This window comes from Leuciscus leuciscus (genome assembly GCF_965113295.1).
Source record: "Leuciscus leuciscus genome assembly, chromosome: 19".
In the NCBI taxonomy this organism is placed as follows: Eukaryota; Metazoa; Chordata; class Actinopteri; order Cypriniformes; family Leuciscidae; genus Leuciscus; species Leuciscus leuciscus.
In genome coordinates this window covers 32,962,418-32,986,454 of record NC_138743.1, presented here as the reverse complement: position 1 = coordinate 32,986,454, position 24,037 = coordinate 32,962,418, and the positions used below count along the sequence as shown (strand labels likewise).

The window sequence follows — 24,037 nt, the reverse complement described above, 5'->3', positions numbered from 1 at the left end:
CAAGAACAACTACGCTAGAGAAAAATATATTGATTATCATATGTTACTTCAAATGTTTCCATTCGTTATGATGATATGAAATGAGATAATAGTAAAAACATAAAGCCTAATGTTTGGTGCATTTTTCCTTTCAAACGCAATCGCGCTCCAAAATATGATACATTAAAACCCACAGCACGCTCCAAAATATGATACATTCAAACGCCATCGCGCTCCAAAATATTAAACATTATGGTTATACATATCTATGTTTGAGCAGATATCCACAAACAGTATTTAACAGGAAACACGGGTCTAAATAGTATAATATTCACCATATATCTAGCAACAGTTCAACTGCAATGTGAAGTTTATGCAACAATACCATAAACTAATAAGTAAGAATTTCTTACCTTACATCTTTCTTGTCTTCAAATCGCGTTCTTCTTCTTCTGAGGTAAATTCAATATAAGCTCAGACGTGTCTTCCAAACTCGACGAAAAGCAGAGACTTGTGAAGTGTTTTGGTGTTTTGTGTTTGAGGTAACGAGGGCGTTCGCGTCCCATGTGGAGATTTGCATGTGAATCTCTTTTGCGCGAGTGGGCGTGTCGAATTAAAAAGTAATTAGCAAGCGTTTGAGAAGCTGGACATCCTGTTGGTTTTATACAAATTACTTAAACAGAGAATATTTGTTTTCAGTTTGAATCCGATCATTTAAAAGTACACACTTAAATGTGTATAAAGGTATATGGCTCATAAATGTGTGAGAAGTATTCGCTGAGTTTTTTTCAGTTTATAGACGTGCTCAAGAAAAAAAAGTTCACCGCGACGGAGAGGCAGAACGCACACCCTGTTTATTTTCTTTATTTTACAAAAGTACAATGTTTTGATTTGATTGTAAGTGGACACATACAAAAGTAGAAATATCACAGATTATTTTTTTATATTTCTTTTTTCTGTATAACCATAAATGACGGAGTAATTTAAGTTTATGTTGCTGCTATGTGAAAAAAATCCAGCAAAACGCGTCGGCGCGTTTCTCGACCTCAGAGGGTTAATGCCATTTTGACTGCATTCTATAGGCTCTATAGTTGCCCTGCTTCATGTTTGTCACCAATCAACTGTATGAAATGTAAGATGACCTACGTTGGTCTGGGTGGCGTTAAATGCGTTAAATCATTGTAATGCATTATTTTTTCATAATTAATTAAATTAACATGTTAAATCTACAGCTCTAATAAATGCAGAATTTTTTGCTGCATATTTACCCATTGTATTTTTCACAAAAATCATAAAAAAAAGACCATTAGTTTACCCATTACCATTGACACGTGAAAGAGTTTGAAATGGAACAAAGAGAAAGGAGTCTGGACACACAAAGGAGTATTCAAAACTGTGACAGAGAAGAATGGAGAGTTAGAACAGAGATGGATGGGTTGTAAGGGCTGAAATATATGAGGGTCATAGATCTTCACATAGCTCAAGTGTTATCTCCTGAATAGCATCAGGTCCTCCTCATTAGTGCATGTCTGCTGCTTAATTATTGATACCTGAATGAGAGATCCAGAGCCCTAGACTGTTCTTCAACTGTTTCTGCTTGCTGTAACCCCATACTGCTTTAGATGTGCTTCACATTAACACATTTACACTGACTAATCAGTGTCTCCTCTTTTCAGTCCTGTGTCTTCATAGGTGTTCATCCACACTACAGGACAGCACAGACAAGTGTGTACTTAAATCCTTATGCTCTCTTCTTTACGATTGTCTCTTGCAAGATTGTGTAGTTTATTTGTATAGTCTTCTAAGATCCCTTGTGAGATCTTCGGTAAAAACCAAGGCAGACTGTTTGACTATCATCTGTATTAGACTGTACAGTATGCATCTTAGCCAAGCTTTTGGTCACATTGGACCAAATCGACTGGACATTTTAAGGTCACCAGTTCACATCCGTTCTGACATATTTATTTAAAATTAAAATTAAAACTGAAATGATACCATTCAAGCCCAAACAAGCACTTGTCCTAACATGTTTTGCCTGGTTTGGTTTTTCATTAGACCGCTGTAACAATGTAGGACTGCAACCCAAAATTTTAACATTTTATTTTGTGTGTCTGGGAGTTTTTGTTTTCATTTGCCATCATGTGTGTACCATTGCTAAATTGAAAAGTTACGTAATTATTTGTAAATGTTCCCATTATTAGTTCACAATATACATATTCAATGGCGGTCTGTTTGTAGGGAACTTACTGGGTTAGGTTTTCGTGGTTTTGATTGTTGGTAGACCCAAACTGGGGTATGAAGATGTCCTGAAAAGAGATCTGATAGATTTTAGCATACCAACTGACTCCTGGACCCAGGCAGCGCAAAACCAAGCTAAATGGAGGGCTGATTTATACAGAGGAAAGGCTCATGACTTTGCCAACGACCTCCAGTGGCTAAAAGACAGTCGCCGGGAATCCAACCAACAAACATGAACTATGCTAGCCACTATATTTCTGTATCCTATTGTCACCTGCATTGTCGCTTGTGACAGAAACATACCAATCATACAAATACGAAATTGCTACATTGCAAACCGAAATCATCTCATGGGAAAAACTAGGAAAAGGTTTTCATTAATCTTCCGAATCCCTTTTTTTTTCCTTTTTTTTTTTTCTAAAAACAGCATTTTATTTTCCACAGAGAATGGAATTCCAAAATAGCCCCTTTCTCTTTCTCTTTTCCTTTTGTGGGCTGGGCTTCTGAAATAGACAGAGAAGAAAGTGCTCCCTGTTATCTTTTCCCCTCCTGATTGCTGTCCTGTCTCTGGTTATAGTGTAGCTGATAAGCGAGTCCGTCTCTCTTCCGGCCTGCTGTGCGCTTGCCTCTGTTCTGTCTGGATTAGCGGTGGAATTAGTCCCTTCCTGCTATTGTGCTGAAATAAAAGTGTGTTTTCCGCTGACATGCAGTCAGTGAAAGCAAAGGATGTTGAGAGTTTAATAGATTTGAGTATGTCTGCAAAATACTATACTTTTGTTGTGGAATCTCATTGCTCAACTGTATAATAGGATTCATAAACAAGAATGAAACAGAATTAACTATTATGGTCCTGCCCTTTCCGCTTTACATATGTGTATGTATATGCAGCATGTGTGTGTTTGCGTGGTTGGCCTGTTGTCAAATAATTTTCCTCTCTCTTCTTTTTTAGGTAAGTGTGTGTGACTGTGTGATATCTGCCAGGTCTTCACAGCTATGTGGTAAGTCTGACAGCAGCAGTTTGCAGCGTTGCACTCGTGTTCCAGCCCACTAAACTTGTCGTCTGTATTTTTAGCCACTATGGTTATAGGCTAAAGTGATTAAATTAGCTTAATTCAATTAACTTTTTCTTACACAAACATTTACTAATTAGCACAATTGCATTAGCACTATGTGGTAGCTTGTGGCGTCATCTTACCACTTAGTACAATAGTGCTAAATATGAGTTGAGTACAATGTTGGCATTGTGTTCTTATTGGCTCTTATTTTTGTTTTAGTATGTAGGCCTACTTCTTGATCATATTCGTAATCACAGACACATTGTGTAGGGTTTTTGTAAATTAGTTTGAAAGTGTCTGTCAATAACAAAAGTAACAAAAATCCTAAATGGCCACTTGCTCACTTGAGGCAGTACACTTTGATTGGACACAAAGGGAGATTTTGAACCAAGTAAAGTGGATTGGTGTCATTTTTCTAAAGTATTTAGAAGCTTGTTGGTGATGAATAAATGTTCCCACAGTGTTTCCTCTTTAGGAGAAAGCCAGCCTCGAGAAAACTCGTTTTATATCACCTGACATCTGCTTATTTGTGCAATCTGTAGAAAATGACCTAAGGGCAGATCAGTGCAGCCAACCGATGGTCTTAATAGTGGAAATGGAAAGTTTTCATACAAACTATTTTGGCTCATAGTTCTTGGGAGTGGATTCTCAGAATATGTGTCAGGAGTTGAACGTGCCTTTTTAAGCATTTGCAAAATATGTTAATCTCAGCAGCTACTAAGGGTTGGTAGTATTTTCCATCTTTCCATACTGGCTAAGATACAGTATATACATATTAAATGCAATTAATTTATTGTTTTAAATGAGTATTAATGAGTACTTAAAGTGTTTTTTTAATTGTTAGTCCAGGAAAAGATTACAAAATGGACAAGAAAATGCACAAAAATTATATTTCTCAAAGTATCTTCTTTTGTCATCAACACCCATGTTAGGACCCCTGCCAGAGTCTTCTTGCTAAATATCTCATGGAAATAGATCAAATGGAAGTGTTTGAGTAAGCATGAAAGTTGTGTGTTTTTTGCACAAGGCTTTATGCTGTTGAGAATTTTATTTATTGTTTTCAATCATAAAACTAACTAAATAACTTAAATACCTTTGCAGTATTTGCATATAAGAGAAGCTAGACTGTGTCTGGAACGTCTACTGACTTCTGATCAGTGAACTCTTTTGTCATGCATGAACTTCAAGCACTCCACACTACATTCTCAACAATCTACACGTTTCATTTTATAATTTATGAATCAGTGCTGTCTGCATTTTTCACGATTTATCAAAGACTATTACTCAGGAGGGAGTCATTTCCGATTCACCAAATGTAATAAATGACTCATTGATGATTCATTACGCAGTTTAGGTGGGATGTCATTCATATTTTATTCTGTGCAGAAGATATTAAGGGCAAAGGAGTCTATTTGGATTCATGAGAACAGCAGGGCTTCGGGAAATTGATTATTTGTCTTGGTGAACACTGACAAGAATGTCTTGCAAAAATGACTGTGTGGGTTTGTGTGCGTGTTTTCCACTTTGTTTCTCAGCTGATGAAATTTTGAATCACACCTCATCCATTATTTCAAAGCTCAAAGTTATGCCTCCTGAGATTTCTTTCTGAATGTGCAGCTTTTTATTTTTTCTGTAAATTGATTGTTAGTGAACCCTAAGTACACACAATACAACAATTTCTAGAACATTTTGAATTGAAAATGTTCAAAAGAAATTACTTATGGTTTAGTGAGTATACTCCTAGTCCTATTTATTGACCGCTCTGACTGATTCGCTGAGTGAGCGAGTTGTTAGACTGATTCTGACTCTGATCTGTGAACCAACCAATTCATTAAAAATGTCTCAAAAGTAGTACCAAAGATTAAGAGTAATTCGTACCCAAATAGTTATTTCCTAAATCATGCATGTTTGGTGGCACATGCAACCAACGAGAGATGTACAGGAAATAGTAGTTGTATTGTCGTATCAGCCATCCTCACTGTTAACCACAAATCATCATTCATATATGATGTGTGATATATGAATACATGGTCAGCACTGACAAGCAAAGGACTAAATGAATTAATAGGAAGCTGTCAAAACCACTGTCACCCATTGTTCATTTTTTCGTGATATCACAGTGGAGAAACACTGCAGATGACTTGGGGAAATAATTAAGTGGGGTGGGGAGGGTGTAAATGATCTCTTTTGTTTTGAAATATTGAGAGATAAAACCCCAATAATATAAGAATGAGAGATAACCTTCCCATCTGACACCCACACAAACAGGTGTTTGATTGTCATGTGGATCTAATTAACCTTTTGTTAGAGCTCTAAAGTGGAATTATGACTCCTTTTATCTCTGCATTGTCTCAGTCATGTTTTCCTCTCATTTCTCAATTTTCTCTGAAGAAAGGGATTCAATATGTCTTCCTTGGATAATGTGAAATTGTTATTAACCTTCATTCCTGCTTAGCATATTGCAATGATCATCAAGAATGAGATGGTAAAAAAACAATTAGACCATCTAGCACATAAAAAAAAGTTCACATTCTTAGATCTGGTTAGTATTGTAATGAGCCACAGTTTCGGTCTTAGAGACCAACCTTGTGTTTAAGAAGATTGAATTAGGCATATATAGGCTACATTCACACTGTCAGTCAAAATCTGATTATTTGTGTATCCAATTGGAATCTGATCTAAAATGATTGACATCCACATTGTGTATCACAACTGTTCATATCCGATTTGTGTGTCCATGCCACGTGCAAAATATCTGCGTTGGTTTCTATGACGTTGCGTTGGTAGGCATAAGCCAAAAACAACAACAATCGCAACGTGGAGGGGTTTGCAATACAGATGTTGTCTTATTTACAATGCTGGACTACTGCGTTTTAATGAGGCAGCGGCAGAAACTTAGGAGGCTGGTATGAGTGGTTTTATTCTGCTGCTGTCATCTCTGCCAGTTTCAAAACATGTCTCAGATGATTTCTGAATTCATCTAGATTTGTTTGTTTTTCTTTTTTAATGTCCGCTAAGTTAAGCAGTCATTTGTAGTGACGTCTAACAACGCTCTTCAGTGGCAAATGTCTAATGATTAATTTAGCCACGAGATCTGTATCTCTCCTGGAAATGGCCTACCTAAAAATAGCATTCATTTCATTTTCTCAGGACATGACCACTCTTTGTGTGAGTTGAGTTTTCAGCCCGTGATTTTTCATGCCTAATCAGGTTAGCAAAGCGCACAGCTGAATATCTCATCTGTCGTCATGGTTACTTAATCATGGGCCAATCAGCCCAGTCAGAAGGTAGAAGCACGGAACACTAGAGTCATGAGGTTGATACTGTCAACAAGTCAACCACTCGTTCTGTCACCAATAAACAAAATAGAGACTGTGGCGTAACTGTCAAAACACATTATAAAACATACTATATAAAATTTTGCAATAAAAGAGAATTCCTTCCTAAAGGACTCAAACTCAAAGGATTCAAACTGTTTGTTGTCCAATTTAAAAATGTTATAAAAATGGATAAATATTTGTATTATTTTATTTTAATTTTAATATATATATATATATATATATATATATATATATATATATATATATATTAGATAGATAGATAGATAGATAGATAGATAGATAGATTAAAAAAAAAATCAGACCTCACAGACAATTTTTTATAATAAAAAAAAAAAATGCATATGCCGAAAAAGGTGTAGGCTGAAGCCTTTACTACTTATGCCTAACCTCTTAGAACCTCTGAGTTTCACTTTTCTTACTGGATTTGATTCATACAAGATAAACAAATCAGTTACATAAGACATTTCCCAAAATGTGCATCCATAACTACAAAGGTACACATTTCAGACTAATATTAATATTAATTATAATTAATACAATTATTAATATTAATAATAATTTATTATTTAAATCTTTTTCTAGTCATCCTGAGTTTGCTGAGGCCCTGTAGTGGCCCCTGGCCCCATGGTTGAGAACCACTGATTTACATCAGTGACGGGAACCAGGTTATTATAGTTGGGTTGTAAAAGTTTCATGGTTTTGTAATATACCAAGTATAATGCATTTATATTTTACTTTAGTTTTTCAGTTGATTGATTGAAATGCTAAACATCTGGTGAAATTTCAATGAAAATATTTTTGCTTAACATTGTTCAAGGCTGACTTCTGTCGATCTGGATAGGACAATCTAACAGAATTCACAATCTAAGAAAATGTTGCAACTTATTATTTACTTGTCTTTTGTTACTGAGTGATATCGCCACACTGCGATCGGATTTGGCACAAAATGCTTGGAAAGCAGAGAGTAGCTAGAAGTTCAGAAAATTCTCTCCTTGCTTGTTACACAGTGAAATTTTCAATCTTAAAAAGTTAAGTAGGATTAGAAGAAAGAACATGCATTCCTGCATAATGAAGTGAGAAAAGCAGCACATTGAGGTCAGTCTCCTACATTCCTCAGTCATTCTGTAACATGGCAAAAGCCTCTTAACCATGAGCAGAGCACAGAGAATGTTTAGACGGACTTTGAAAGAGTGCCAAGCAACACCATTATGATAAGCGTTTTTTGCATACTTTTTTTGCATGCCCTGCTGAGGAGGGGAGGGAGGTTGCACTTCCTTTTTGTGTGTGTGTTGTAGATAATCTAATGGTGGATTTGTGCCCTGTACGGTGTCACACATGCCCCATGTGACATACTCTGTTTTCCACCTATTGCAAAGGCCTTGAGGAGTCTTGATGATCACAGCTTCGAGAGAGCTTAACCCAAGGACAAAATCAATGCCCATTCAAGAGAACATTAAAGAGTGATTTAGGTTTTACAGAGTGCTTTTGTGTCTGACCGGGCTCTCCTTTAATGCTCTAAACACCTAGTAGTATGGAGACCACCAGATTTTTCTTGTAGCCTGTAGTGCATTTCATCCACACTCATCACACGCCGTCCCTTGGTTTTGTTCTGGTGTGCATATTAGTGTTTAACAAGTGCTTGGGACACTCTCTCTCATTCCCTCTCTCGTACTTGTTCTTTCTTACTTTTTTTTGTTTTTATTGTACTGCAGAAGGTTTTGAGAATTCCACGGACAGCATGGCCTACCTGTGTGTGTGTGTGTGTGTGTGTGTGTGTGTGTGTGTGTGTGTGTGTGTGTGTGTGTGTGTGTGTGTGTGTGTGTGTGTGTGTGTGTGTGTGTGTGTGTGTGTGTGTGTGTGTGTGTGTGCGTGCGTGTGCGTTCGTGTCTGTCTATTTGTGCTTCTAAAGATTATTCCATTTTCATTATCTGCCAGCCTGTTTCCACCTGGAGGTGTGAAGCGCTGTGTGACGTGACCATAGGTGGGTGGAACTAACTATAGACTGTGTTTTAGATCAGTAACTAGACATGAAAAGGCTACAAAGTGCTTCATTTTTCCCCTTTTGAGCACGATACGGTTCAGCTGTAGTTTTCTTATTCCGCCCTGATTGCAATTTCTTGATATTCCCTTCTTTACCTCTCTGGTAGACTTCTTTGGAAGCACTGTCCTAATGCCGTGAGCACTGTACTAATACTGTACTAATACAGCTTGAGAGCAGAGCGAGATCAGTTTGAGCAGATTAATAGTGCATGCAGTCAGTTTGTTTGACAATGACCCATAGAGTGCACATTACAGTCTGTCAGGGCCAGTGCTTTTTAACACTCTGTTTGTGTATGTAAATAGCACAGTGAGTTACAACATGTTTGATAAAGGAATAATAAACCTTTCAAAAGCTAAAAATAGAGAGAGAAAGAGAAAGGAAGCCAGCCATCATTTTGCCAAGTAAAACATCTTTTGTTGTCCTATTTTGGTACAGTCTTGATTGCCACGATCTCTTGCCAGTGCTGAATATCAGGTTTGTGCAAATCAGAACGGGCTCCTTTTCCATCCATCCATCCATCCGTCCATCCGTCCATCCGTCCATCCATCCATCCATCCATCCATCCATCCATCCATCCATCCATCCATCCATCCATCCATCCATCCATCCATCCATCCATCCATCCATCCATCCATCCATCCATCCATCCATCCATCCATCCATCCATCCATCCATCCATCCATCTGCTTACATTTTGTTCAGATTACATGAATGCATATGCAAATGAAAATGTGTAATGTTGAATGGCAGAGATTAGGGTTCATAAACAGAACTTTCAGAATCTGAATTTGGATTGTATTCATTCGGATCGACGAAAATTAGTGCATGTAAACATACCTAGTTAAATTAACTCTATATTCAAATTCAAGTTGCAATTCTACATTGTGTTTGCTGCCTCAATTCAAATTCAGGAAATAGAAAAGGCATTCTCAATTCATTTCTGAATAGCACACAACCCTGTGAATTAAAGTAGTCAATACTAGAATGCATGTGTCCATCTTCTCTTTCTCTGAAAGGATTGATCCCCGTTTGATTCTTTTGCTCAGTTTCTTGGGAAGGTTGCTTGAGGTGTCTGTTGAAGGTGGAATGAACCTCTTACAATAATGGATGTGCTCTACATGATTTTTGTCTTCATTTTCATCTTTACAATAGCATTAAAGATGAGTCCTCACTTCAGGTGGTATAAAGTACTGCTTCTCACTGCTGAAGCAGCATTTATTCAATCACTTACTGCTGACTGAGACCTATTCCCATGGGCTACAGCCTGGTTATCACATGCTAGACGGTTGTCTGTGTGTAACCTCTTCATATCACTTACCAGATTTGTCATTAAATACATAAATGGCTGCATTTGCCATAGTGTGCATGTACTGTATGTATATATGGTCACTTTTTGGTCTTGTGGTCAGAAAAGAAACTCTCCTATCCATCACATCTCAAATTATGCATTTTGTATAATATTGTTGTGTGGTGGAAATGTTGCAGAAATTCAAAATCATTTAACAGAGCAGAGTGAAAATAAAACAAGTTTCTGTACATAATTCCGCATTTGGACTGGAAACACAATGTACAAATCCACAACTTCCAACTCTCATCCACATACAAAATAAATGTTCTATTCCTCCTAATTCACAGTATTTAAAGTCATTGTTTTGTACTCAGAAATAAGCCAGCTCATTTTGTAAGCAGCTCCTATAAATCCGGGCAAGGCCATTTTCTTCTTACCCTATTATTTTATGAAATTCCGCGCAATTATTATTTCCACATTAATAGTGAACACTTTGAAAACCCCTTAAAGCTTAAGTCTGTCATTCTGGAGTCCACATAATGTGTCCATTATACAGTGAAAGCCATTATGTAAATCTTAAATAATTTCTCCTAGATTAAAGAGCCATTTTAGGAAGACCCTTCCATAAGAACATTGTTAGTTAAGAAACCATTAAAAGTCACCCTAAACAGTCATTCATGTCTAGTCTAAGTTCTTTATAAAAGCTAGATATCAGTGTTGTATGACTTTAATTAAATTGACGTTCAATCTCATTGTATTTAGGTTTGTTTTTGAGAATAATGTTTTTGAGGATTTTTTCAGGTTGGAGCTGAAGGAAGATGGGAGACAAGCCGACCACAACCACAGATGGCCCTCAAGCCATTATAATTGTTTTATTTTTATTTGAACTTACTTACTTACTTTCTTATTTGTTTGTTTGTGACCCTGGACCACAAAACCAGTTACAAGTTGCACGGGTATATTTTTGGCAATAGCCAACAATACATTGTATGGGTCAAAATTATTGATTTTTTTCTTTTATGCCAAAAATCATTTGGATATTAAGTAAAGATCATGTTCCATGAAAATATTTTGTAAATTTCCAACCGTAAATATATAAAAGATTTATTTTTGTGAGTGGATGCAGCAAAATTGTGAATATAAATGGACAACTTTAAAGGCGATTTTCTCAATGTTTAGATTTTTTTACACCCTCAGATTCCAGATTTCTCAAATAGTTGTATCTCGGCCAAATATTTTCCTATCCTAACACCTATCTCAATTTAAAAAAAAATTACCCTTGTGACTGGTTTTGTGGTCCAGGGTCACTTTTTTTTTTTGGGAAGTACTGATAGTAATTTTGAAATCCCTCTTAACTGACAGAATATCTTTACTTCCAGACCAGTGGGCTCACAACAATAAGAGTGCCTTTTTATCACAGAGAAACATCAAGAAAAAAGAAAAGAAATGAATGTAATTAAAATGACTGTATGTTTGAATATTTATGAATGCATGTTCTCACCCTCGACCGTGTAACAGGTTCCTTCCTCCTGTGTTAGGGTGCTGAATTATGGACTGAAATATTCCGACAGATGGTTGTGTCAGTCTGATGTGTGTCCACTCACAGAATACCACCTGGACCCAGGTTTCCTTACTGAGACTGTGCTGCTCATGCACATTAGCAAAGGTTCAGGCCCAAGTCCCCCCGCAGAGCCGCTAAACACACACAGATCAGCCACACAGTTTAGCAAGATGAAATCTTTAGATTCATCTGTACTTAATATAATTTGTGGAACAAACACGCTTCGTGAACAACGTCACTATTTTCTAGAGAGTCATTTCACATAATTTTACCCACTGTATGTTTGATTTAATATTCTTCTGCCATGTGGTGCGGGTTGAATTTTCCAGTGGTCATGTGGAAATGCTTTGGTCAGCACAGGCAGTGATTGTCTGTGATCTGCGGTGAGCTCTTGGACCGTGGATCGGATGGGGACGAAAGTCATTTCACTTTCCGTTAACCGGTCTCAGCTAAATGTAAGATGTTGTTGAGATGGTACCCCTTGCCTTATAATGATAAACATCAGCACTGGAGCTGTGCTGAAACGGAGCACAGACCGCATGTAGACACTCGTTGGTGAATTTGGGAGTGATCCGAGATAAATTATAGCTTTGCTTTTTTCCGCCTTAAATTGATATACAGAGATTTCCTTCGCTGACATGTTTCTGGTCGCCGCTCTCTTCTGAAATGCCAGACATTTTACAGTTGCAAATATAATGTAAATATAAATATAATGTACTAGACACACAGATAGAGCTTAAATAGGTTACAGCTCAGCCTGACATATTATGAATTATTTTGAATTGTCAAGAAGCCAGCTCTAGTCAATAAGGAAGATTGTGCAGAAACTTAACAGTGTTTCCCACAGGATTTTGTGAAACTGTGGTGGGTGGGTCGGGGGTCCGGGGGCCTGAACTTTAAAGGGGTCTCAAACCTCTTTTTATTTGTGATATAGTTTGTCAGTCTACATTACACTAATAATAATAATAATAATAATAATGTTATAATAGTATTCATATGACTGTAATAGCTATATATTGTAAAACAAAGGTACTTAAAGGTATAGTGGAGGATCTTTCCGAATTTTAGATAAGATCCGCCCTCTCCACTTTTTGAATAAGTTTGATTGATTCATCAGAATGATTGACAATTAGGAGGACCAATAGTATAGGTGATCCACCCGGAAGTAAAAAATCCTCCGCTATACCTTTAAAAATAAATGAAACTTTCATAATTTGTTTTGTCCTAATTTCTATACATGCTAGAGATAAACCCACCCGTAAGCTTTTATTTTGATGGAAACTGCAGTCAAGCCTTTATTTTGGTGGAAAACAAGTTTACTAACGCGTCTCATTACAAATCTAGTGAAATGCTGTATCAGTTATCCAAATGTCAAAATAATGCGTAACTGGTGCCCGCGATGGTCCCAAATGCACGCTAAACTCAGCACAAGATGGAGTTCACTACATTCATTCACAATTATTGAGAATCGAACCCGCAGATTTGATCACGTTCTGATCGCGTGAGCGAAGTGCGCACTTCTCTTTGCGCAGCGCATATATAAAAAGGACACAAAGCCTTATCGCGCTTTCTATTTTAGTTTTTGACAGCAATGCCACAAAAACACAACATTAAAGACCTTTTATGTTATTATGAGAAGTTTAAATATATTTTCAGGACACCACAGTCTGTAATGAATGGGAAGCACTGACATCTATTTGATGCGGTCAATGCAGATATTGTGGTGGGCCGCCACAAATAAGTCAATGTATGGGAAACACTGTTTAATATTTATTGTTCTGCAAGCAAATTTTTTTTTTTTTTTTTACCAAAACTTTTCATACACTGATAATAACTAATTAATTAATGATAATTCAAGTATGCAAACAAGTGAAAATAACTAAATATACCAAATACAGTAGCCTAGTATATAACAATGAGTAAAATTTTTTTTATTGTAAATGTGTGTTGACAAGTATAAATACAATATAAAAACAGACATCACATAGGGCAAGAAAACTAAGCAAACATACTAGTTTACATCGTTTGAAACTGCTATGGCAGCGGGCATTAATTTGCGTTATTTTAACATTTATTTTTTAATTAACAGTTAACACTTACCCAGTTCAGACAGTAATACACAGATGTGGACATGTCCATATTCAAGCATTTCATACAATCAGCTCGCCCTTTTACAGCAGATATAGTTCACAAACAACTGACAAACTAAATATGATTTCCATTTATAATAATAAAAAAAAAAACTTCGTCAATAGTAACTTGTTGCGGCATCAGTTGTGCGTGCACATTTGAGCTGCGACGACCTCAGACTTGTCAGACTTGTAAATTCAGTGAATTATTAACTGAAGACTCGCTCCGACTGGATCATGTTGTTGACTTTAGAACAGATTCAATCGGATCAGTCCAATTCAGGGAATCAGCGTGTTCACAAATCGGACATTGCTATCGTGTCTCAGTGCGGGTGTTGGTTTCTCCAGTTCAAAATAACGTGTAATGACATGTTTTTATGAAATGTAGTTGGAGTAAAAAGTATGATATTATGGTTTGGAATGTAGTGAAGTAAAAGTAAATGTAAAAGTTTCCCAAAATAAAAATACTCTGATAAAGTACAGATACTTGAAAAAATTACTTTATGAATGCATGAAGTTTATGAAATACTGTTCACCACTGCTAAAAGGCAGATATATATAGGTATATGAGCGCTAGTTGGATTACACTGTCCGAATGTTACAAGTCCAAATGTTTGACCAGCCACATTTTTGTTCTTCTGTGGCCAAATAGACTAAACTTCCTCAAAATGTAATTATTATTTCTAAATGGAAGGATTTAGTACATTTCTTATTTTCCTTTTATAATAGTTGTTATGCATCTGGGTTGGCATAAGACATGTTTTAGAAAGAACCAACATCAATCTTGACATTTACATGCAGACGGTGATGGTGATCAAAGCTCTTCGACACACCAGCCGGCATGCTTTTAATGTCTGTGAGGTTTTACCCCATACAAGTACCTTGAATTTTTTTTCTTTTTTTTTCAATAGCTTGTTTTACTGTAGTCTTTTTGTGGTTATCAAAGGAATTGCTTCACTGCTAAAGGCGCTTTCCTGATTTTATGATTCACAGATCTGGCATTAGTTTTTGGATCAGAGATCTTTAGTTTAAAAAAATACCTTGAGGGTTTTGGTGATAGATCTTATATTACCGGTAAGAACAATAATCCTGGAGGTATTTAAGCTTCTGTGTATATTACACCTGTGCTAATTAGAGTTATTTTATATATTGAAAATCATAACCACTTTTTAAAAGGTTCAGTGTGGTCTTGGCCCACCATGGAGTTGGAGGGATATAATGCAACTGTAATTTTCCTTATTATTCCTATACTGTAGTGTGCTACACTTTTATTTTTATTTTAGCCTTTTTTTCTTTCTTTAAAAAAAAAAATTTTTTATACTGTTATGATAATAAATATATTGCAATCACGATACAATATGTAGCTTTATAGTAATGAGATCTGGACCAGCGGAAATGGTCACACCAATGCATCTATGGCTAACAGTGTCATATGACAGGTTGTGTCAAATATAGACAGATTTGGTCTTCAAATGAAACTTATCCCAGTGGTGTCAAACGTGCTGTGCTGCATGCACACATTAATGGGGCTCAATCGAGTCTGACAAATGTCATAAGCATGACGCATTGATCTGTGTGCTTGTGTGTGTTTGCATGTGTAATTGTCTCTTCATAGCGAATTTGTTCTACTGGAAACATCTTGGTGAGCAATAATTGTCTGCTCTTTTGTAATTGAAGAGTATTGACTGGTATGAAATGGATTGTTCTCACAGATTACAGTTTGATGACAGCAAAATGATGTGACCTCTATTGGTACCAGCACTGATATATACCAATATACACTATACATCCTATTATACACAAACAAATGCTCATTTCTGCATCAAGTTCATTTTTTGTTGTTGTTGTATATGCAAATAGACATGCATTTTCCCTCATCTTCTTGTCTTTTGAGCAAATGTTGTGCTTGCATATGTGTTTGGGTGGAATTAGAAAAATTAAAAGTCAGTGCATTTTCCCAGCAGTGCATTTTCCCATTTTCACAGACAGGCAAACTCATACCAAAAATATGTATCTAAATGTACGGAAGGATTGAACGTTGGCTCACGCCGCAACAATGCAATTGCCAATAGCAATAAGACAAGATTGTTGGTTTGGTTAACCTATTAAGTGAGGAATGCTTTTTGTTGTCACGCCAGCTTTGAATAGACATAAAGGAATCAACACACAATCATTACAGTCATCATTTCCCTCCTTTGATGCTGGAATGAATTATTACCAAACCTGTGTGACTCAAACATTCTGCTGCTAATTGCATGCTTTCCCATCATCCAAATCAAAATCATTTATTAGTATTTTTTTGGTAATAATGTGTTATATTTCATGTAATTTTTAATCAGATGTGTGCATGTTTACAGTGCTGTTGTCTATACATGTTTTACCAGGAAAGTTTTATTAGAGTTCAAGGAGAATCAGTTCTTATGTGTGTGGGGATTTTTGCAAGTGAACTTTCTTGTCTATTGACTGACAGAATCAGTTAATCTGATTTTAAGATTGCATATTTGTTTGTTTATTGCACTTTTGCTCTATCTTGTGCGCATCTATGCTTACATGATCATTGGAGCAGAGGAAATTAGAAAGAGACATATATTTTACAAGCATATAGTGTTTTGTGCATTAAAAATGAAGTAAATTATAGTCAATTGAAGTTGAAAGAGTCAGTCATTATGAATGTAATCACCGTATGTATCCACTGATGCTGAGTGAGCGGATGTAAGTGAGTGTTCTTTATTCATTCTCAGTGGGAGATGAGAGGCGGGCTCACTCAGGGATTGCTGGATTGACAGCAGGGCAAGTGGTAACAGTTTCAAAAAGTTGAGAAACATGAAACTTCATGCAAAAAAACAGCCAAAGTGAAGGCAGCGACATCTATCAGAGTTTCTTCTAGAGTTTTTTTAGTAAGACGCAATGCTTGAATAACATTCTATATTTAATTAAGTGCAGTTTGCATGTAATTAATATGCAGTTAGTTAGTTAGTTACAGTTTTCATAATAGCTCATAGCTCACATATTAAAATAGCCACCCTTGCTACACATTTTCCAGACAACCCCCCTCAGCAGCAGGTCTCTGGTATTTTGAGCATGTTTCTTCTGCACCAGTGGACACGTAGAATGAGTCACATCTGAAGTAAATGACTTTGCTGTCAGCAGTCAGTTTTAATTCTGAATGATGAGTGTTGGAGTTAATTGAAATTGGAGTCTTAAGGTCCCTGAACTGAAATGCTATTAGAGATGCTTTTATTTTGGCCATATGTTTCCCTCCTGAGGTTCTGTTCACTCTCTCTTTATATCTGCACGCCAAATGTTCAGACCTCTACAGTCTGGCAGACAACTTGCACATAGTTAGTATGAAAAGTATGTATCAGTTAAAAGGCATTAATGAGTGACTTTTCAGTGAGTCAGACATGCCTCTGTCCTTCTCAGTCCTTCCTTTCCATACAAATACAAACAGTACAGAAATTACACTCATTTGTCATTTGTATGTTGTGAGATAGGAACTGGGAACTTGTCTGATCACTGTAATGGATGATGGAAGGATTGCCATTAAGGCTGAAAATAACAACTGGAAATGTTTTCTGAATGTCAGTGTTTTTATTTGAACGTTTTAAAAGTTTAGTCTTTCTTTTATAGAGATTACATTTCTCAAAATATATTTATTACATATTATATATTCAAATTTGATTTAAACTCATTTGATTATAATGTTGATAATCATGTTAATTTATGAAAGTATTATTTAATACAATATTTTAATAAAATGTTGTTATTTTTAGTATTATTAAACGATATTAAGAACAGCATTATTTTATTAAAATGTATTATTAAAGAATGAATTGTTGCTGTTATTAATTACAACAACAATAATATATCATTATTATTTAATACATTTTTATAAAATGATGCTATGTTGTTATAATTGTTGAATACAACCTAATTACTTCATAATCTGAAAAGCAGACAATGTGAAGTGTGAGATGTTTGTCAAAGCTCAAGCTGTTGGTCACACTGACCTTGGATGTCTTTCTCTGCTGGGAGACACACACTCACACACACACAGATCCCAATCTTTGACTCCACATGTATCGGCATGTCCCTGCATGCGCACACACACAACTCACAGCTGTTCCACCCCTACACTGGCCATATGTTTGATGTGGCAGTTCCACAGGGAGGAATTTAAGACACATCATCCATGTGTCATCTCACATATCTTAATGAGTCCCAGTACCCACTAATGGAAGGCCATTTTAAACACTCATGTGGTGTAATGGGAGGGCTGAATATTGATAAAGGGCCACAAACTGTAATGGAATAAATCTGTGACATCTGACAATGTCCATGTCTTTTGTGTCTCTGTATTATATTTGAATACAGTGTTTTTATGGCTGTCTTTCCTAGCTACTTGGGTTTTACTTCAGTGTTTTTTTTCCAAGGTTAATTCTACCTTTCTTGATATTCTCTTTCTTGTTATCTCTCCTGTATGTATCCTCTTCCTCTGTGGCAGCAGCTGCAGAAGTCATCTATTTAATCCTTCTAGATAGCCTGGGCTTAAAGTTGAGACAGTCTTAAACGGTGAGACTCTAGTGTTGTTCTTTGGAGGCTCTATTTTAGAGCTGGAAGGCGACCAATAGCTTCTGTCTACTGAAGCACAGGTAGAGTGAGGATCAGATTTAAGAGGAAAAGCACAATTTACAGAGTCAAGGAAGAATGAAATTGGCATTTGGTAACATCTCCCAACGCTTCACGGAAATTGATGTTTTTATCTGGAGGGAGAGATCGCCTGTCTTGACTAGAAGCTTGATGATAGTTTTGGGAGGATTTTTCATGCACCACATCATAACAGCCAAATACATGGTGCCAAAACTGAAATAAGAACCTCACTGTGATTTGGAAATAAAGAAGGAAACAAGATTAGGATGAGAAGTCAGTTTCATAGCTGACAAATAAAACATGAATAACATCAGTTTAGGTGGATAAATGACATTGGTTGTTGCTGGCAGAAACACCTCTTTTTAGACAGTTATATCTAGATCTATATAGAACATGTATCTAGTTAAAAAAATAAATAAATATATATATATATATATATATATATGTTTTTGAAAGAAGTCTTTTATGCTCACCAAGGCTGCATTTATTTGATCAAAAATAGGGTAAAAACAGTTCTGTTGTGAAATATTGCAATTTAAAATAGCTGTTTACTAATAGTGCAGCCCCTAAATGTTCAGCTTCTTTGCATGTTGATGCATTAATTAGGAGAAAAGATCTGTCATTGTTTGCATGGCTTAAATCATTAATAGTTACCGTTTCTGAATCATTGCCCAATAAGCTGTGGCATAAACGACAGAATCAGCAGGAGACCAATAATTTCTTAATAAATGAAGATTAATGGCAACATACACACATTTCTTTATTATGAGTATTTGTGGAAGAAAATGATTTAAATGTAATATAAATAATTTGTGTCTAGTGGTTCATTCAAGTTGAGATAACTTTAATAAAAATAACTCCCACCTCTTTTTATGGAGTTGACGGAGATGCTGATCTCATTGGGCCAAGGATTCATTTGATGGAATGTTGTATTGATCAAATAACCTGCTGTCAGATTTCCCGTAGATTTTAATTTAGCCGTCTCCTTACAGTGCTTCATGTAGACGTCTTCATGGAGACTGTCCATGAGTGAGCTGTTAGACTAAAGGAGATGGATTGGTGAGGTCATGACAGCAAAAGCTGTCGTGTGCATACTTTAGACATGAACAATCACTGCAAGTGCAGACAATCCTGCTGAGGATTGACAAGAGAATATGTGCTGTCTTTTGTACAGGACAACATTTAATCTCCGGATGGCACTCTGAAAGGATGGACTGCGGACCAACAGTTAAAATCATTCATGGTGTCAAGAACAAATATCTTGGTTCCTCTTTTAAAGAACAATAGAACTACAAATATTGCTTTTTCCTGAATGTGTGTGTGTGAGCGTGCACACATTTTTGTTCATTCTTGAACAATGCCACTGTGCTCCACAGGGACATGTGTTTGGTTTATCACAGTGGAGAATCAGATCGATATGCCACACTGAACAGAGTGAACAAGCTGGTTGCTGGCTCTTATTATAGACAAACACCGCTGTAGTCTTTGTGTTTGTGTGTGTGTGTTTTTCATGACCACAATACATTGTCTGAAACTGCTGTAAAATGCACTTATGCACATCACACACATCACAATCATTATGTTAAGACACAGTATTTGTGAATCGTAACACACATACACCACCCTTTATGGCTCTTAAAGGGGTACTTCACCTAAATATGAAAATTCTGTCCTCCACATGTTGGTCCAATCTCAAGGAAAATTTGTAAGAATCTTTATGCAGTTTATATCTGTGATAGTTCATAAAAATGACAAAAAAAATGCACCATAAAATTGGTCCATATTTCCATTCCTCTGCAAATAGATCATCACATGGCTTAACCCTCTGGGGTCTGAGGTGAAAACTGAATCACGTAGCCTAGAATATTTGCTTGAAATCTATGTGAAAATCATCCTGCCCACTCATTCACATAAAACAATATATTGATTTAAAATTTGTTTTGTGTAAGAAAGCTGTATGCGAGGAGGGCATGAATCATCATGAATATTGATGTTTCACACCTCGGAAGACAAAGACCCTCCCCTAATGGTCCTATCAGGTGGGACTGTGAGGGAACTAGAACAAAGAATGTGGAGAGATTAAAATAATGGCTTTTTGATTGTTTGGATTTATTTACAACACAACATAATCCAAAGATACATAACGAAGGACAAAAAGGCACATTATTTAACACACTAATATAAAGGCTGAGACTTGAACAGTCACGCACCTTTGTGCCATTCCTGAAACAGTTTCTGTTCACCATACCTGTCATTTCCAAGGTTTTTGCTTTTTCATTTGATCATGTTCATGTACAGAGACTCGTGTGAATGTTTAAGTCAGCAGGACTCATCAGTGGCATCTGGTCCCTGTAATAAACAACAACAAAACTGTGAAAATGCTGATATCAGGAGAAACTTAGGGCTGCACGATTTGGGATTTAACAGAAGTAGTTGGGGCCGTGCGATTAATCGGATTTCGATTTTGGCTTCCAACGATTATGAAAACAAGATTGCTCTTAAATGACTAACTTTTGTAGTTCTGTTGTAGGCTATTACTTATCTGAATACCACTGTTAGTACATCTTCATTAAAAAAAACTGTTTATTTAATTTATACTTTTGTTCTGTTATATTTTTTATCAGTTTTGTTTTTAATTAGTTTCTTTGTTCTTATTTTATTGCTGACTGTTTACTTGTCTTCTGTAACTGTTCTGAGGCCTTTTACTTGCATTAATTAACCTAGTATTAATTTTTGCTGAAGTATCGATAATTGGGAAATTTCTTTGACATAAAATTACTCATATCATGAAGTAAGACTTTGATAATTTCACCCACCAATAATCATGTTTAATAATTGTGATTTCAATATTGACCAAAATAATCATGATTAGGATTTTTTGCCATAATCGAGCAGCCCTAGATGTAGTCACTGTGAACAGTCATTTTATGGATATTTTATTGGATATTTTTAAAATATTTTTTCCTTTTTTTTTATTATTATTTATTTGCTCCACATAATAATAATAATAATAATAATTAAATTAAATAAAACAGCCTACGGGTTTGGAATAACATGAGGGTGAGTAAATAGTGACAGAACTTTCTTTTTTTGTTGTTGACTCTTTCTTTAATAAAGTATATGCTGGTTTGTATAAATGTATTTCTATAGCTATTTATTTCTTAAAGGGGTCATATAATCCCATGTTTGTACAAGTTATTATGATTCTTTAGGGTCTAAATGAAAAGTTTGTAATTAAATAAAAAATAATTAATAATTTTTAATAAAAAAATTCTCATTAGTATTGGAAGAAAACACTAATTTTACTTGGTCAACAGCTCTGTTTTCAGCACGCCATTTAAGTGCATGTGTATTTAAATGATAATGAGCTTTGCTCACCCCGCCCCTCTGTTCTGTGCGTACACAGTTTGTAATAACACAATAACCATAACACGTTGTTCATTATAAACTTGGGATTATGAATTATATTGAGAACGTTGTACATAGAAAACATGCCGTAATGTACCCTGAGTGTAATCCTTAGCCGCATTCACCGTGAAGCGTGCAAGCAATTTGCAAATATTAATATAAAGGTTAATAAAACGTTACACTCACTTCTTCTTCTGGAGGTGCAGCAGGAACACGAATAGGTGGTACCGATCCTTTTTTCAGGAGCAGCTTCTTAGCAAACATTACTGACCCTCATTTATAAAGCAGTCTGGTGAGAAATGATTTGCGCAAGCATGAAAGCATTGACGTTGATCGTGGGTAATATTCCCTTCGAAAACAAAACTCAGCCACTGTGTCTTCAGCGGTTCGGATTTAGGAACATCAAAATGACGTTCGTTATTACACCCAAGAACAGAACACCACAATCACTTAGACGCCATTCTGCTCCAGCGTATCAACAATGGCGGACTATGATGACAGCTCGCTCAGGGCAGGTCTGTGTTGAAACGCTGCTGTCAATGAACAATCGTGGGAGGGGCGTCCGACCGTGTGACGTCACACGGTCAGACGGCTCGATTTGAGACAGGGGAAAACATATAAGGAGATTAAAAAAAAAACACTGGATGGATTTTTATCATTATATGATGGTTGTGTACAGGCACTGCCCACACACATTTCAGTACAATCAACTTGTAAAAGTGCATGTACCATTATATGACCCCTTTAAATATATGGGTATATGTGTGCGTGTCTTTGGGGTAGATGACCATTTGGGCAGAGTCTCAGGCTGACCTCTAATAGAGCTGCAGTTTGTCTGTTTTGTGTGTGTGAGCCCACAGGGATTCAAAACAAAATATAGCTCTGCTTTTACAGTGACAGCTTCACATGCCTTCAAGCTGAAAAACATGCATGGTTATGCCTCTGCAGCGACTGGTAATTATGACATTATTCATGTGCAAAATGACTGTAGTGGTGACTGTTTACAAATATCAGATTTGAAAAACACATCATCAGGTTTTTTTGTGTTTGCATCATTATTTGGTCAGACAGCTCAATGGTGATTTAGAGTGTAATGCAGTCCCTTATGTCCTGCTGACACAACATTTATTTATTTAGACTGATTTAATATTCACTCTTGAATTTTCTGTTCGATTTTCCCTTGATGTGTGTTTATGTTTACTGTCCCGTTGTTGTGATTTGAGCAGTCCCATCCAGCAGTTTATCTCAGCCCAGTTTTCAAAATGCTTGCAGTACAGATCATCTCATCTTTTCATAAAGGGGTGCTTCATCTTGAAGAGAATGTATGTGTGTGTCCACCAGTATTTTTATTTGAACCCAGTCCAATGTAAACTGTCATTAGCTTTGTTCTGTTTATCTTTGAATTATATTGAAATTATTTCTACTCTCTTCAGAAATGATCTGAGAGCTGCAAGTATCACCGTTTGATACCATTAATTTAAGTTTTTTAACAAAATCACACAACTGTGATTATTCATAATGGAAACGTTGGCACAGTGTGAATGTGTGTCTTTCTTTAATTCTCACATCACATCCTAAACCCAGCGGATATCAGTGGATCAATTTTGTATCAAATTAAGGGGTTAGAGGTCAAATTCAAGAGTTGTATCTGTGTATGTGTGTGTAACAGAGAGTGTTCACCTTCATTACTGAGCTTTTTCTATTTCAGATTAAGCCATTTTTATCTCTGTCTTTTAATTAAATTGAAAATGGTGTTGGTAGAGTAGAAAAACGAATCAGAGAGAGAGAGAGGGAATCTTTATTAATTAGAATTTCTGGGCCACTGAGTAGCTCAAGGGCTCGTTATGAAATATTTTTAAAAAGAATAAGTCCATCCATTTTTCATCAATTAGCCTAACTCAGGAACACACACAGAGATACACATTAATGTTGACTCCTGCATGGGTGAATGAGCTGAATGATTTCATTCCTTGTTGCTTTGTAGCCCAAAGGGCCACCGTAGGACTTCTTCTCTTGTACGTCCATTACTGTTCTATGACACATCATCAATCATCTTTCTATTCTGCTGTGTGCTTGTGTGTGGCTGTGCCTGTTAGTTTCCCGTTCCATGTGTTTTTCCAGTCACTATAGCTGGATTATCTTCTATCTGTAATTAAAGTCAGCCATGGAGAACGCCATACCGCCACTGAGCGGAGACATACATATTTTATCACTCTTTCTCACATGAACACATTTCCACAATCTGGAATGTGATGGAATTTCTTTCTTATCTCCTCAAATGGATTTTGAGATGCCTGTCACTTCTGAAATTATTTTTGGAGCTGACTGTTGTGTGGACTGTCATGGG

At 36.3% G+C, this 24,037-nt stretch overlaps 1 protein-coding gene and 1 long non-coding RNA gene across 5 annotated transcripts in view; one reads left to right on the top strand and one right to left on the bottom strand.

Annotated features, from left to right (window-relative positions):
• Window positions 1–24,037, top strand: part of sash1a (SAM and SH3 domain containing 1a) — a 266,297-nt gene that overhangs the window by 71,527 nt on the left and 170,733 nt on the right. The window contains exon 2 of one of the 4 annotated variants that reach the window (XM_082147832.1): window positions 3,167–3,215. The exons of the other annotated variants lie outside the window; for them this stretch is intronic. Within the exon in view, the coding sequence (XP_082003958.1) occupies window positions 3,167–3,215 (49 nt within the window). The remainder of the gene's footprint in view (window positions 1–3,166; window positions 3,216–24,037) is intronic. 4 annotated transcript variants of the gene reach the window in all.
• LOC309482591 lies at window positions 6,946–13,250 on the bottom strand. Its single transcript, XR_014200327.1, has 2 exons — window positions 11,193–13,250; window positions 6,946–11,134 (listed from the first exon to the last, which is right to left on the bottom strand). It is a non-coding gene; the product is annotated as an uncharacterized lncRNA (long non-coding RNA).